The following is a 15262-nucleotide window of genomic DNA, read 5'->3' on the forward strand; positions in this document are numbered from 1 at the left end:
CATCTGTTTGAATTTGTCCTCCACATTTGATGCACATTTGCCCCAACACTAGTGGCATGTTCAGAAGAAATGGTATACCTGGAACCAGTAATACCATGTTTCAGTGATATTTCCTCCAATTTTCCTTCCAAAAACTTTCCTTATTTTTGAATTTGAATACCTCATACAATAAATATTGCAGTTAGAAACATGTAACTTTTTTTGTTGACCTTGGAAGAGACAAAAGGCAACAACTTTCTAACCGGGTTTTCGAGGACAGGATATCCGTATAAAAAATGTAGCAGTAGTAGGTAGGGCCTCCAAAAAATGTCTCGGGGATCCATGATGTTCTTAAGTCAGCCACCTCGTTGGGCAATTTTCCTGTTGTGGCGTTGTATTTGTATTATTTGGATACCTTTTCTAATTGGAAGTATGCCTCTAGGATCAACTGTTCGCCAGTAAAATTTGGCAAGGGAATTATGTAATCACCCTGTTTAGCTCTAAGGTAAGTATAGGCAATTTAAATTTTGTTACTTAAGAAAAAAATTACTTATGTAAAAGTGCAATGAAATGAACATTTAAAACAATTTTACAATTTCTTTTCGTCTACCCCCAGTGGTTGAGAAGGAAAAAGCTTTCGTTATAGGACTTTCTGAACACTGTAAAAAGCAACATATAAAATAAAAAAAATGCTCCAACACTAAAAGAAACTTTATTTGGAATTTATGGACTACAACGAGGTCACAGTGATTTATATATATATGTGTGTCTCACATCGAAAGTATTTACAAAGGATTTTAATGTACAGATTTTTATATTATATGAAGAGTGGGGAAAAAGCTATTATGTACACCCGAATAGATATAATGACAACAAACTTCCGAAAGAAGGAATGAGAATTCCTACATAAAAAATTATAAAATAGGACATCAAGAAAATATATTTACACAGAGTTGTTCTGAATTGTGATGATGAAGCTCCTCCAATTATGTGTGAGCGAGATCACTTCTACATACTGTTCTCAGGAATTTTACTTTTATAACAAAAAAAAAATATATATATACTGTATATGTATAACGCCATGGAGTTATTTGTACTTTTTTTTGTTCATTTGATGATTCCAATGAATGATCGATACATCAAGCATTATTAGAAAAAAACTCATTTATAATTCCTATGCTTTTAATGCATGCTATTTATATAACCATCATGCCGTTTTTTTTAATTAAGGTATCTGACTATCTTTCTTGTCACTTTTCGATAAATGGTACAGGAGTGCATTTTAATAATTTTTGATAGAAAGTGTCACAAATTGGTGAAAACAATAATTAATTTTTGGACTACCTATGCCATTTTTTATAAAAAAGTTAATTTTTATGTCTAATTTTAAGCACAATTTATTTAATATTCAAAACAGGATTGCAAAAAATTCTATGAACAAAAGTTTGTTATTTTCACAGTACATTCAGTTAACGATGATACAGGTTATGAACCAAAACTAAGAGGATTGTATGGTATGCTCATAAGTTACAACCAAATCTATGATATAAGTTTTTAAAATTTCATTTAATATATACATAAAACACTGTAATGAGACAAATGTATGTGATTGACCTTACATTTTGGTTCATAACCCTTAACAATATATCTTAGAATATCATATTAAAATTTTGTAATGATACAATGAACAGATTTTTAGAAATCATGTTTCAAAAAAATGTCGGCATTACACTATAAAACTTTTAGAAAAGTTCTTTTTTAAAACTTAAAGAATGCAACCAATGAGCATATTGATTACATTCGAGCAGTTATATATCGAGAAAAATTAGTGTCCTATGAAATACAAGATGATCCAATGTTACTTTCCTACACAATAAATTACCCGTCCCGAAATATCACCCTGAATTCGAGCCTGACCCTTTGCTGAGATAGATTTCAGTGGGCTTCCGTCTAATAATTATAGAGGTTCTCTGCAGGGCAGTCTTAGCATTATATGGCTCCCCCGGGCAAAGTGGGGACCCGGAAATTTCACCACCGACTTTTCGCCTCTGGGACGTTTCGTCTCCGGAAATGCACAACTGATATTTCTCATTCCCTGACCTCCAGACCAACCGCGGCCCCCGCTGTCCCCCTAGAGTATATAAGCTACTACTACTAAACCCAGACATGCACCTCGTCCACATTCCTTTGCGGAACCTCTAACGAATTGGTACATGCAAGAATGTGCGTGTACGTGTAGTGAAACCTGATGTGAAGTTTGTTTCTGTGTAATGCTGTCTACTTTAGTTTTACATAGTTTTTTTTAACTATGAGTGTAATGATTGAATAATTTATCGTTGTAGGCCTGTTGCTCTCTGTGGCGAGACTTTTTAACGGGGAGATCGGCTCGTATTTGCGACTCGAAGTTGGGAACCAACTTCAGCCGCCCACCACTGCGGTGGCAGTGGGGTTAGAGAATATAAGCTGGATAACATGGGCGGAGATACGGGGAGGGGGGGGCGTCCCCCAGCGTCAAAGGTGGAGTCGACTGATCTAATGTATATATGAATTAACATCATTGTGAACCCCAGACATTGCGCCCCAAGTCTATCTCCGCCTATGCTGGATAAGCTGGTTCGTCTCAGGAGTCCTTCCTTGACCGCATGACCACCGATTGTATGAGTGATTCAGTGTGCGATTGACTGTATGAGTGACCAAGTGAGTGTATGATGAGTGAGCGAGTGACTGGATGAATGACCAGGTGAGTGATCGTATGAGTGATCAAGTGCGCAAACGTGTGAGTGACCGTATGAATGACCAAGTGAGTTACCATATGAGTGTGTGAGTGACTGTATGGTTGAGTGAATGACCAAATGAGGGGCATATGACTCACATAATATTTATACAAGTGCCGAAATGCGGGTGTGAAATATCCGAGGCTGAATGTGCAACTCACTCAGTTGCTCACTCGTACGGTCATGCACTTGGTCATTCATAGGTCACTCATACGGTCAGGACGGACAAAACGTCTGGGAGGTAAATGCCCAACTCACTTGATCGCTCATACGGTCAGGGTGGGTGAAATTTCCGGGAGCGAAGTTTCCATAAACCGGCGAAGTGATGTTTTGTGATCGCATACTTAGCTGGAGGTGAGTTTACCTATTTGCATACAGTACTTGCGAAGACCATAAGCACCAGATCTCATCATGTAGAACTGTTGGATTTTGAAGTCGGCACAACACCCCCCCCCCCCCACCCTTATACTTCATTCATTATTTTTTCAGTTACTTTTTTTTTACAGCTCTCTGTGCCCCCCCCCCTCCTCTTAGCACCTGTCTTGGCTCCCCTTTCATTTTATTTTCACCCCCAGGACCACAAGGGGGGCATATGTCCCGAAGTTGAGACCCACAGTATTATTGGGCCGTCGTGAAAGTATCGTGGGGCCCCCGGGAAAAGGGATTTTTTTAAACGAATCGGCCAAAGAACATCTCGTTAACTGAAACATGCGTAAATTGCGTTCGACATGAAATCAGAAAAATTACCGGGAATTCAATGCCTCGGGATTTTGAGAAATTTTCACCGATACAAGGTGTCTCAAATTGTTTGCACACATGGCGGATATCTCTGCAACCGTTGACTTAATAGAGAGAAACATACTTTTAATTTTAAAAAAGTTTACAAATGACGTGCAACACTCAAAAATTTCTCAAGGGGCCGTATATATATAAAAGAAAGTTTTTTTTTTCAAACCGAGCACAACTCAGGTCTATCGCCATGGGCTATTTACTACCTAGTGAGTTGTGCCGGAAGTGTAAGTATGTGTACCTAACAGTCTGAGTGCGTATCTAGTGTTGTGCATGATTTATAAATAAAAGTATGGAAAAAATAATTTGGATGTAGTCCCTGTGTGTGCTAGAACTTCTAATTAATGCACTGATTTTCAAACTTTCGTCACCCGTGCCTCCCTTGCCCAACTCATGATTCATCTGCGGCATGGCCACCCTTACCAGGCGCGGGGCCGTTACCAGAAGCGTCTCAATAATTTCAGCATCCAAAAATTCACACATAAAATATACAGGAATACTGAAGAATATCTAAGCAAATTAATATAAATAAAATTAAGTGTAAATTAACAAAAAGAATTAATGAAAATTCAGAATAAATGAAAGAAATAATTCCAGAACTGATGAAAATTCTAGAATTATTTTTTCCTAGTTGAAAATGCAGAATTCCTGAACTATTTTGTGCGAGATGGGAATGCAGAAAAAAAAATCCACAATTATTTCTTGCTGGATGAAAATGCAAAGTTCCAGAATCGATGAAAATTCAGAATTTATGAAAGAAATTATTATAACCATAAGTGCGGAACCCGGTGCTACCGCACCTGTTGAACACTCCCCTAAGAAAGGCTCTGATCTGCTGCTCCCTAGAATAGTCTAGTGGATATATGTTCACACACACTTATAAAAGAACCACTTCAACGCATATAAATAAGCAATAAGCACACAAATCAATATCTCCAGCTCATAGTGACGCACACTTTGAACGACGACCAGTTTCCCAAACTCTTTGTTCCATCGTCCCCTTCTTTTCAGAGAAAATTTTTCTCTCATCTCTCCCCCCAACTCAGGCGTACCCATAAGATCCTATGTTATACCCGTAGCTTTTATCGCCCCCCCCCCGGACCTTTCCATCGCCCACTTTGAGAAACACTGCACCAAACGAATGTAAATGCGACTTTGAGAAGCATCTTCAAAAAAATTACAAATTTTTTAAATGCAATATTAATGAAGATATTTTTGACTTTGAAGTTTTCAGCGTTTATCGCCAATGATTGAGGGTGTGGTTTACAAATTACGAAACATCAATCAGCTTCAAACTTACGAAAGTTTTGTAATCATCAAATTAATTGGCAGAAAATGTAATTGTTATTTTTTGAGGGTAAAAAAATTAGATGGTTCAGTTCATTCCATTGGTATATACTTGAATGCGGTTTGCGTGAAGTTATTCTCACGAGGGGGGGGGGGGGGATTTCTTTGGTACAGGAAAAAAAAGCAGTTCAGATTTTTGCCCATAGAGGCCAGGGCAACCAGTCTGGCAGAAGTGATTGGAACCGAGAATTTCTTCAACCTTTCTGAAGTTTTCGTAAAGCTTCAGCTGGTGACTCGTCTCTTAGGTAAAACAACTTCACCAATGCGGCTTCATCCACCAATTTCAACATCACAATGAAAGCCGAATGCAAGCGCTATTGATAGTAGAATTCAAAAATGAGCTGTAAATCGTACACCTTGCATTTTATTCCTCTGATTTGCATATTTTTAGTAATTTGTTTCCATGCAGTGCCGTCTACCGACAAAATTTGAACAAATTTTTTTTGTACCAAAAAAAAAAAATCCTCCTTCGTGAGAGAATAATTTTTTTGCAAATCACATTCAAATATACCAATGCCTTCACTTTTTATGAATTTTTAAGCGATTTGCCAATTTATGGGACACCCCGTATGTTTCTAAAGTCAACGGCTGCAGAGATATCTGCAGTGCAAATAGTTTGGGACAACCTGTAAAGTAGAAGAAAAATTCTAGACTTAATTATTCATAAACATGATTCATCAATGTTACTGGAATAAACATTTACAACGATTCCACCAGTTTAGTAACACCAGCGGCTCACCAAAATCGTAGCGTGACATATATTACGGGTTTATGACTGTTAACATGCATCACATCTACATGTACAGGTAGGACGAATATCCTTCAAAATTTTATACATCTTAATAAATTAGTCTCGAAATAATGTATCTATAAAAAAAAAAAAGCATCGCAAAAGTTCAGAGGTAGATGATCGCATCGAAACGCTAAAAAATACAAACCGAAAGATGCTCTCAGTTGGTCTGTTGCGTGAGCAGTTGCAGTAGCGTATCGTGGTCCATGTCGTTGAGGGTCACCAGATCTATTCCGAGAGCGTTGGCCACGCTGCTCATGTCCAGTCCGAACGACTTGAGGAGTTCGATGAAGTCGAGTTCTTCACCAGTGAAGGGGTTGTGCAGCCGCGGGCAGGCCCTGTTACACTGCGGCCACGTGCATTCGTCCACCAGCCAGTGGTAGCAGAGGTCCTCGTGCAAGGTCCACCGATGTCTCAGTCGTAGGTCTTTTGGAAAGAGAGAGCGATTGTCACGGCTCCTTCGTTGAAGCACTGATAAATAAATAACGGGGAACAGAGGACAGTTTGACACTCGGCTGGGAATTAGAGCCTAACAGGATCTAGTTTGAATAGGGCTTTTGTGCAGTGGCGTAATCGGGAGGTAAGGAATAGATCGTTATCTCGCGAGAGAAAATATCCACGTTTACAATATTTGTCATATACAGCCTCATTGAGACTTTTTTCTCGAATCACAAATTTTTGGAAAAAGAAAATTATTAAAATTTTCTTTATTAACTAGAATAATTCCGAAATGAAAATAACCTCTGAGTACGCCACTGACATTATCGAAAAATTGGTGCAAAAACAAAAACTTTGCTGTGTCATGAGTGTAGCTACACTGGTGTTCAAAGTGAAGAGAATTTTCACTCCTGGTCGATTATCTCCGGAACTTCTGGACAAATTTTAATGAGAAATTCGGTATGCACACACAGGTATTATATAATATAGGATGTTTCAAAAAATTCGCGCATATATCATAGCTTATGAATGTTTTTTTTTCAAATTCCACTGTTGATGCCAAAGCCTGCACAGAATCTAACATCATTACTCAATTCTTTTCACTGATAAACAGCGATGAATGGTACTCCTAGTTTTTCAACAGGACAGTGCCACACGTCACAAGAAAATATACATGTTTTAACTGAATTTTTTGTCGATCATGTCATTACGCGCGGACTTGTACAACCCCAGGACTTTTTCTCTTTGATGCTATCTTAAAAATGTGGCGTACTGCAATAATCCACATACGATAGATGATCTCAAGACCAACATAATTAATGCAATATCAGACATTAATTCTTGCAGAATTCTTAGTCTCGAGCAAGCTGGTAAAACAAATGTGCCTATTTGTCCGTGAAAAAGGCCACCATGTTCAACATTTATTGTAAATTCCGACTTTTTTTTTTACTTTTATTAAAGGTAATGTTTCAATTCAGAAGTTTAATCTGCTATTTTCTCTGTTATATACTTGATATTCATTTAAAAAAGCATTAATAAAATATGAAGTGCGTGAATTCTGCCACACAGGTCACACACACAACGTGAATTTATATCGGAAATTCGCCTTTTTTAGGAGGGTCTGTGTGGCAGCCAGCCTTACTCCTCCAGCAACGCTGTTTTCAGCTTCTGGGTTGTTTTGGGAAGGGTATGCAGAGCTGCCCTCCCAAAAATGTGTCAGGCATGCTCTGTACTCTATATAGGGTTTAAGTCTGGAGATTTGGCTGGCCACTCTATCCGGCAAATATCTTCACTTTCCAGAAATTCATCGACCATATCAGCCCTGTGTGGGTGGACATTGTCGTCCATTCAAATGCAGGCAGAGCCAACTACGCCAAGGAAAAGGCAAATATAGGGCTCCAAGATGTCATCCATATACCTGACAGCAGTCACACATTCTCTGGTAAAGACGTGGAGGTCCGTGCGCTCATCCCACGTGATGCCTGTTCAAACCATCAAAAACCATCAAATTTTCGCCGCCATAGTGATCTCTTATTCTGACGTTGGAGGACAGGTAGCGGGTCCTTCGTTCTCTCCAGATAAACGTACATTGAAATTCGGTGGTTACCCAGGACCCGCTGCCTGTCCTCCAAGATCAGAGAAAGAGACCACTATGGCGATGGAGGTTTGATGGTTTGGGCAAGTATCATGTTGGATGGGCGCACAGACCTCGTCAGAAAATCCGTGACTGTTTTTTTTATTTACTTTCTAATCGAGCACAACTCAAGGACCATTGCCATGGGCAATTTACTATCGAGTGAGTGAACCCAACAGCCTGAGTGCGTATCTAGTGTTGTGTCTGATTTTTCAGTGCCGCCATCTATATTTCAGAAGTGAAATGTTTTGTTTGAATATTTGTACCATTGAAGGCCTGTTGCTCTCTGTGGCGAGACTTCTTGATGGGAAGACCGGCTCGCATTCACGTCTCGAAGTTGGGAACCACAGAAAACCAACTTCAGCCGACCACCACTGTGGCGACAGTGGGGTTCCACGGTCCTCGCGATGCGAGTCCGTCACCATGACCACTTGACCACCACAGCGGCGATCTGTGATTCTACTTTCTTTCTTTTCTTTCAAACCGAGCACAACTTAGGTCTATCACCATCTCTATGGGGGATTTACTACCTAGTGAGCTGTGCCGGAAGTGTAACTGTGTGCGTGTACCTAACAGTCAAAACATCACTTGCAACGATCTGTGACTACTGTCAGGTATAAGGATAACATCTCGGAGCCCTATGTTTGCTTTTTCCGGGATGCAGTTGGGGCTGATTTTATTTTAATGGACGACAACGCACGTCCACATAGGGCTGATATGGTCGACGAATTTCTGGAAAGTGAAAATGTTCGCCGGATCGAGTGGTCCAGACTTAAACCTTATACCTAGGACGTTCTTGGGAGGGCAATCGCAGCTCGTCATACCCCTCCCAGAACCATTCATTAGCTGAAAACAGCGTTGCTGGAGGAGTGAGGCTGACTGTCACACAGCCCTAAACAGCCGGATTTCCACTATGAATTCACGTTGTGTGACTTTAAGGGACCATGCCCCCCCCCCCCATTATCTCATTTTTTCATTCGATATCTTAAACTCTTTTGTTAGACCGTCCGGCACTGATGCGTCTAACGCACGGTCATGCGTGTGGTATAATAATTGTTCCATGCCTATTTTTAGTATTATATCAACATATGTGCCCATACCAAATCTCATTAAAATGTGTCCAGAAGTTCCGTAGGTAATCGACCAGAAGTGAAAATTCCCTTAATTTTGAACACCAGTGTGCTTAGGTTCGTAGTAAAAGAAAAGCTCTTAAATTTTTGAAGAAATTTCCCAGTTAAGTAATTTGTGAGTGGGAGGTGAAGTGTCACAAATTTCCCCTCAGAGAAGATTCCGGATCTTTAGATAACTAATTGTTTTCTTGTCTACAGAAAAGAAAAAAAAAATTCTAAAAGAGAATTTGAAGGAAATTCTGACCATTTCTTTCCTCATAATGTCTTTCCAAATTAACATTAAATGTAAAGTTGCGTAAGTTAAAGTAAAAGTAAAGTTAAATACGCCAATGACTCATTTATTTTATTATGTTAAGTGAGCTTTTTTTTTGGGAATGAAAATTTAAGCGAAGCACAGTTATAAAGATTAGCCCCATTCAACCGATATCTAAGGAGAGATGTACACGTCTTTTCCGAAAAACTAGAACATCCCAGAAATTTACGAAAGCAGTTCATAATATGCTCAAGATAGGAAGTCCAAATTCAGGATACGGTTGCATAATTTGTATTTTCATCATCTAAAAGGTTCTTCTTGAGCATATTGGTGGCAAAATATTTGCTTAAAGTAGATTGAATGCTTTGAAGCGTCAAATTGGTTTTTCCTCTTGGTTCCAAAAAATTAGAACACCCTGAATGTTGTTTCTAAAAATTAGAACATCTGACTTGAAACGGATTATTACATGAACATCATGCAAATTTACATCAGTTCGATCGAATTCGTGTTTTATGTTTTTCCTCGTGATGTATGTAAATCCAGAATCATTCAATCTTCGCAATACAGGTAGAAAAACGGGACATTTCTGCAAACGCAAAATCAAATGTGCATTTGGTAGGACAGTATGAGGAAAAGCGTGCTGATATCGTACGAATACATTGCACTGTGGCCATCTTTAGCCTTGACCATCTATTTTATGTACTAAGACATTGAATTTTTGTCTCCAGCGCAGATCTGGATCGCACCTCAATCATGAATCCCATCGTCGCTATTTTAGAGCCAATAGCAGTTGGTTTGCAATTGATTACCTTTTTAAGCACGACTCCACAATCTCTTGGTAGGATCAGCATCAGGTAAACATGTGAATCATGTGAATTCAATCATTCAATCATGTGAATTGCTGCAGCATCGATATAGGTTCTTAGACATAGTCAAAATTTAGATTGCAAATGAAATTTCTATTTCCATACAAGTCTTCAACTTCTCGAATCCAAAGCTAGAGATTCTAACGTACACCATCATCGGGATAATTCTTCTGATTCGTTGGTCTCATTTTTTTGGTTGCAGCAGCTGAAGACTTCGTTTGAAGATGAAAAACGCAAATTGTATCAAGAATTCTGAAATGTCCACCAAACATTATCGATACTTCGGTGGTTTCGTGACATCTAGTGATTGTACCTGATGCTGATCCTACCAAGAGATTGTGGAGTCATGCTAAAAAAAAAAGGTAATCAATTGCAAACCAGCTGCTATCGATTCTAAAATAGCGATGATGGAATGATGGAATTCATAATTAATTTCCGATCCAGATCTGTGCTAGAGACTTATAAGTTCAATGTCTTAGTGCATAAAATCCATGATCAAGGCCAAAAATGGCCACAGTACAATGTATTCGTACGATATCAGCACGCTGTACTGTCCTAGAAAATTCTTCATATGTAATTTTGCGTTAGCAGAAATGTCCGGTTTTTCTACCCGTATTACGAAGATTGAACGATTCTGGACTTACATACATAGCGAGGAAATACGTAAAACACGAACTCGATCAACTTGATGTAAATTTGCGTGAACATATTCATGCAATAATCCGTTTTAAGTCGGATGTTCTAATTTTTTGAAACCAAGAGGAAAAAGTAATTCGATATACTTTAAAAAGCATTCAATCTACTTTAAGCAAATTTTTTGTCGCCGATATGCTCAAGAAGAACCTTTTAGAAGATGAAACTACAAATTACAACTATACCCTTAATTTGGGCTTTCCAGCTTGAGAATTTCATGAACTGCTCTCGTAAATTTCTAGGGTGTTCTAATTTTTTTGAAAAGGACGCGTATATTCTTATAATAGTATTATTATAATCGTAATTTCAATTCCGGTTTGACTTTTTTCAATTTTACTTTTGCTAAAATGTGTCCAAACGGAAAGATTAACTGACAGGGAATGAAATAAAATGAAAATGTGTTCAATATAAAAGAGGTGTTACTTACATTCCCTGCGGCTGTTCTTCTTCTTTTTCTTGTTTTTGTTTTTCCGTTTCCTTTTCCTTTCTTTTCTTCTCTGTTTCTTATTCTCCTCGCGGTCGAATTCCCGGACTCCGGGAGAAATTTCACGCCTCGAGGCTTGTCCCGTACTTTTCCTGCCCGAAGACCTGGACTGCGTTACGGCCATGTCTGATAGCATCGTGGTGGTGCTGATGATACAAATTAAATACACATTATGTATTAAAATAATAATTTTGATGTACATATTTCAATGTAAAAACGATATTTGAGGAAAAATTCCACATGAAATGATGAGTCTCATTCACTTCATGTTTAACCACTTCACTTATTAAGCTTTTGGCAAGAAATTTGGATTACCTCTATTTAACGAATCAGCGATAAATTTGGTAACCTTCCCCTAACCTAACCGCATGTTAGAAAAAGGAAGAAGGGGGCGGAAAATATAAATGGAGAAAGTATAATAGATGAGATAGATAAGATAGATAATAGAGTTTTTTATAGTCCTCTTTCGCTCTTATTAGTCGAAAGATACATTATGTGTGGGGAAAACCATCAACTCCTTTTAATGGTTAACTAACGCAGTATAGAAAGAAAGGAGAGAAAGAGATGCAACTTCCGTAGACACGGTTACTATTATGCTTCGCGATGGTGAAGAGGGAGGAAAGAAAATACAGGGAAGTTGTTTTAATTTATTCCACTGGTGTTTGGACGTAATATTAAGCCGTTGTTACATATGCACATTGTTCCCTTAAGTAGGAGAGCCACCGGCGAACTTTTTGTCAATAAAGGATCGCGCTTCAGAAAGTTTGGTAACCACTGCCAAACGAAATAAGTGCATTCGAAAATGTCGCTGTCGGGAATTTTCTTCAAAATTGAAATCATTACACACACACACACATACATATCCCGCATTTCATTTTATGAATGCATTTATAATACCACAGAATTTTTTTTCCAGTGCAATTGTATTATTAGTGTCGCGTCGCCGGCGGATCTCTCGACGAACCTCCTGTCACCAGATTCGTCTCGTCGCGCGTATCTCTCCCAGGGTTCTTCGCCGAGGACTTGAGGATGAGTAGACACTCACAGGAACGAAGATTCGAAAACAAATAAACAGCTTTATTCACATAAACTAAAAGTACTGCTAAAACTAAAGCAGCCTTACAAATGTCTCTCTTCGAATTCTCCTGTCCGAGTCCTTTAGAATCTCGTTCTTCTATTCTAACGATCGCATTACCACGCGTACCTTGCATGTGTTCACCCCAAGCCTCTTCAAATTCCTTTACCCTTCGTAACATTATATTTCCAACATTTCTAAAGGGAGAGATTTTAACACATTGATACTTCCTGAATATATTTTTTTATTCTTCTTTATTAATTGAATAGTTATAATATAGTTATTTATTTTGATACATACGTGCTAGTTATAGCATTAAACTTTTAATAAATTTTCAAACCAGTGACTAGATTTCAGAGAGGCATAAGTACAGTATGTAAGATCGTTCAGAATACCTGTTTTCTGAGTTTCGAGATGGTTTCTCGAGGAGAGGATCAAAGTGATGGTGATGAGGGTGATGATGGTGATGATTGTGCTCGTGAGCTTGCAGCTCCCAACATCTTAGGGCCTGAGGTAGAGAAATCTTGTTGATCTTCACGTGTCTCCAGTCCCTGTCAAGAGTGATGCAAAAATTCAGAATAATGTTTTTCCCTTGCATACTATACTACGCAATACAAAAAAATTGATGTAATATACTTATAAAAAGCTTGCTTTTAGAAAAGAATGATTTGAAGAGCCACGGTAACACCACAAGATATTTTAGTCATGGCCTCACAAGGGTAGGGCTGACAGGGCTCCAGTCCCAGGGACCCGGGACAAATTTAATTTTTTTTACACTATAAATTCACTGTAGAGGGGCTAGTCAAAGATCTCAGCATAGCGGATCGGATCTAACATGTGGGGGGATATGTCTGCAGTTATTCGAGAAGCGATTCTCACTCTCCCAGTTTCAGAACGATATTCGAAAAATACAAAATACGGTGGTACCTCGCATTCAAGGGACCAATAATTTTGTACGCTAACGGAAAGTGTTCGTTTTTGGGTTGATACATCGAAACCCGTTTGCAGAATTGAAAAAAAAAAATCCCGTTAAAAAACGGTAGTTGTCCGCTAAAGAGTCCGTTATGAGAGGTTTTCAACTGTAATTTTCTTTCTCTCTAAACCAGTGTTTCGTAACTGGGGATGCAGCAAAGCCTTTTTGGGGGTACGAGATGGGAAAAAAACGATTCAGGAAAATTTAAATGAAAAATTGAAAAAAAAACATGAATTAAACTGACATTTAAAATTTCGACACCTGACTTTAGCTTTTACTTGCAGTAATGTGTCATACGAAATTCACTTTACAAAAGTTTCTTTTTCTCCCAAAATGCTTTCCGGTTTGTTTGTAATTGTACTTCGTGCTATTAGCATGCTACTCTTAGATTTGATAACGTAGTGAGCATTTTTTTCCCGTGAAAAATTTTATCCTTAAAATAAATGTGACTAATAATACTTGGAAATAATTATATAAGGTAATTTTATATAAGAGGTATCCATGCTTTGCCCCCACGTCTTCAACCCCGAGTAAACGAGACTTTATTCTCATTTTATTCGATGAACCATCTTCATGATCATGTCAATTCCCCAGTGCTTGCTAACTGTATCTAGTTCTACCCAGGCATAGATTGCATCAAAAACCATCCTTCAGATCTCGATACAAACCATCTATCGATCCCACAGATGGTGAAAAGAGGATACGCATTCACGTGATTGCTATCGCAGTACCATTCAGTTCTGTAGAATTGGTGATTTCAATCTTCTCAAAAGCTTTTACGAAAACTTTTGGAGGAATAATAAACCGGTATCTAAGGAATTGGATAAAAACCTGGGGGGAAATGAAATGGGATGTTTTTGAAAACCACGTGGGATACGATGCACTTCCGAGGATGGAAAGAGATTCTTGTCAAACCTCGTGGGAAATTAACGTTCTCCGTTCGTCTAAATTCATGTGACTAGTTTTTCGAAGGAAAACCATCAAAACCAGGATATTAACTCGAAGCTGTCGATGTTCTTTCGATCTTTCAAATTCGTGTATCGCATACTACAATGTGATAGTTTCTGAAGTCAAACTCATTAGCTCTTTTTCGTGTGAATGCATTACAAAGTAAAAGAGGAAAAAAAACGCCGCAAATAAGAAAATTTTTAAATTTAAAATCAAATAAATACTAAATTGGAAAATACGTATATAGGAAGTGCAGAGATTATGAAATAGTCTGGTAATATGGAATACATGGTTTTTCCGCTTTCGGGTATTGCTGCCAGTGATAAAATAAATGGGCCGCTCAGTTAATTTTTACAAAATTAGGTTTAAGGTCACGGGCCACATCAGATGATTCTAAGCGCAACATTTGAGCCGCGGATCATGAGCATGTATGGTTTACAGGCAGCGTCGCTTGTTTGTCACCATTACCACGGCTGCTATAGAAGAAAATTTGTTTTCCCACGTAAAAAAATTTACTAAGGCAAGTTTTGAAAAATAGTTATTAGTAGTTGGAAGTGTGCCTGTGTGTGATAATTTTAAACTAATCACAATGTGCATCACAAGAGTTTCATTTTATTGTGCTGTGTTTGCTTCTTTTTCAGCTTGCGATTTTTCCGGTCAGATGGGACGCTAGTTTTTTCAAAGATGATGTGTTGGGTTATATGGAATAATACAAATATCATTTGAGAGTTGGGCTAGAATAACTCTTCAAGAAAGAAAATTTTGGAATATAGAAAGAGAAGAGGTCTGGGAATAACGCGTGTTCTGTTCTCTGTGGGCCCACTGTGACTGTTCTGGTGCAGAGAAGGAATATTGCATCTGTAACCTTTGTAAATAGCCTATTACGCCATTCCTATCATTAACTACAAAAAGAGACTATGAAATTTTTATTTTTCATTGACATTGACTCATTAAATCTGGTTTTTGATAAATTTTAGTTAGTTTTCTTCATTTTGAAAATACCCCTAGTCCACATTACCCGACTATTTCATACTTACTCACCAAATACAGTCAAACTCGATAACAACGATATCGAAGATTTTACGAAATT

At 38.2% G+C, this 15262-nt stretch overlaps 1 protein-coding gene across 2 annotated transcripts in view; it reads right to left on the bottom strand.

The window, feature by feature from the left end:
• Nucleotides 1-3262: 3262 nt before the first annotated feature.
• The window catches only part of Notum (palmitoleoyl-protein carboxylesterase notum), a 60824-nt gene continuing 48824 nt past the window's right edge, over nt 3263-15262 (bottom strand). Inside the window, exons 12-14 of one of the 2 annotated variants that reach the window (XM_089244497.1) lie at nt 12647-12802; nt 11120-11322; nt 3263-6150 (exon numbers count right to left, since the gene is read on the bottom strand). In XM_089244497.1, coding sequence (XP_089100623.1) covers nt 5840-6150; nt 11120-11322; nt 12647-12802 — 670 coding nt within the window. In that variant the 3' untranslated portion in view covers nt 3263-5839. The remainder of the gene's footprint in view (nt 6151-11119; nt 11323-12646; nt 12803-15262) is intronic. The other variant, XM_089244495.1, reaches the window with a different exon arrangement.

The sequence above is a fragment of the Pholcus phalangioides genome, unplaced genomic scaffold (assembly GCF_987345545.1).
Source record: "Pholcus phalangioides strain wild (caught in Gottingen) unplaced genomic scaffold, Ppha-v1.0 ptg000015l_1, whole genome shotgun sequence".
In the NCBI taxonomy this organism is placed as follows: domain Eukaryota; kingdom Metazoa; phylum Arthropoda; class Arachnida; order Araneae; family Pholcidae; genus Pholcus; species Pholcus phalangioides.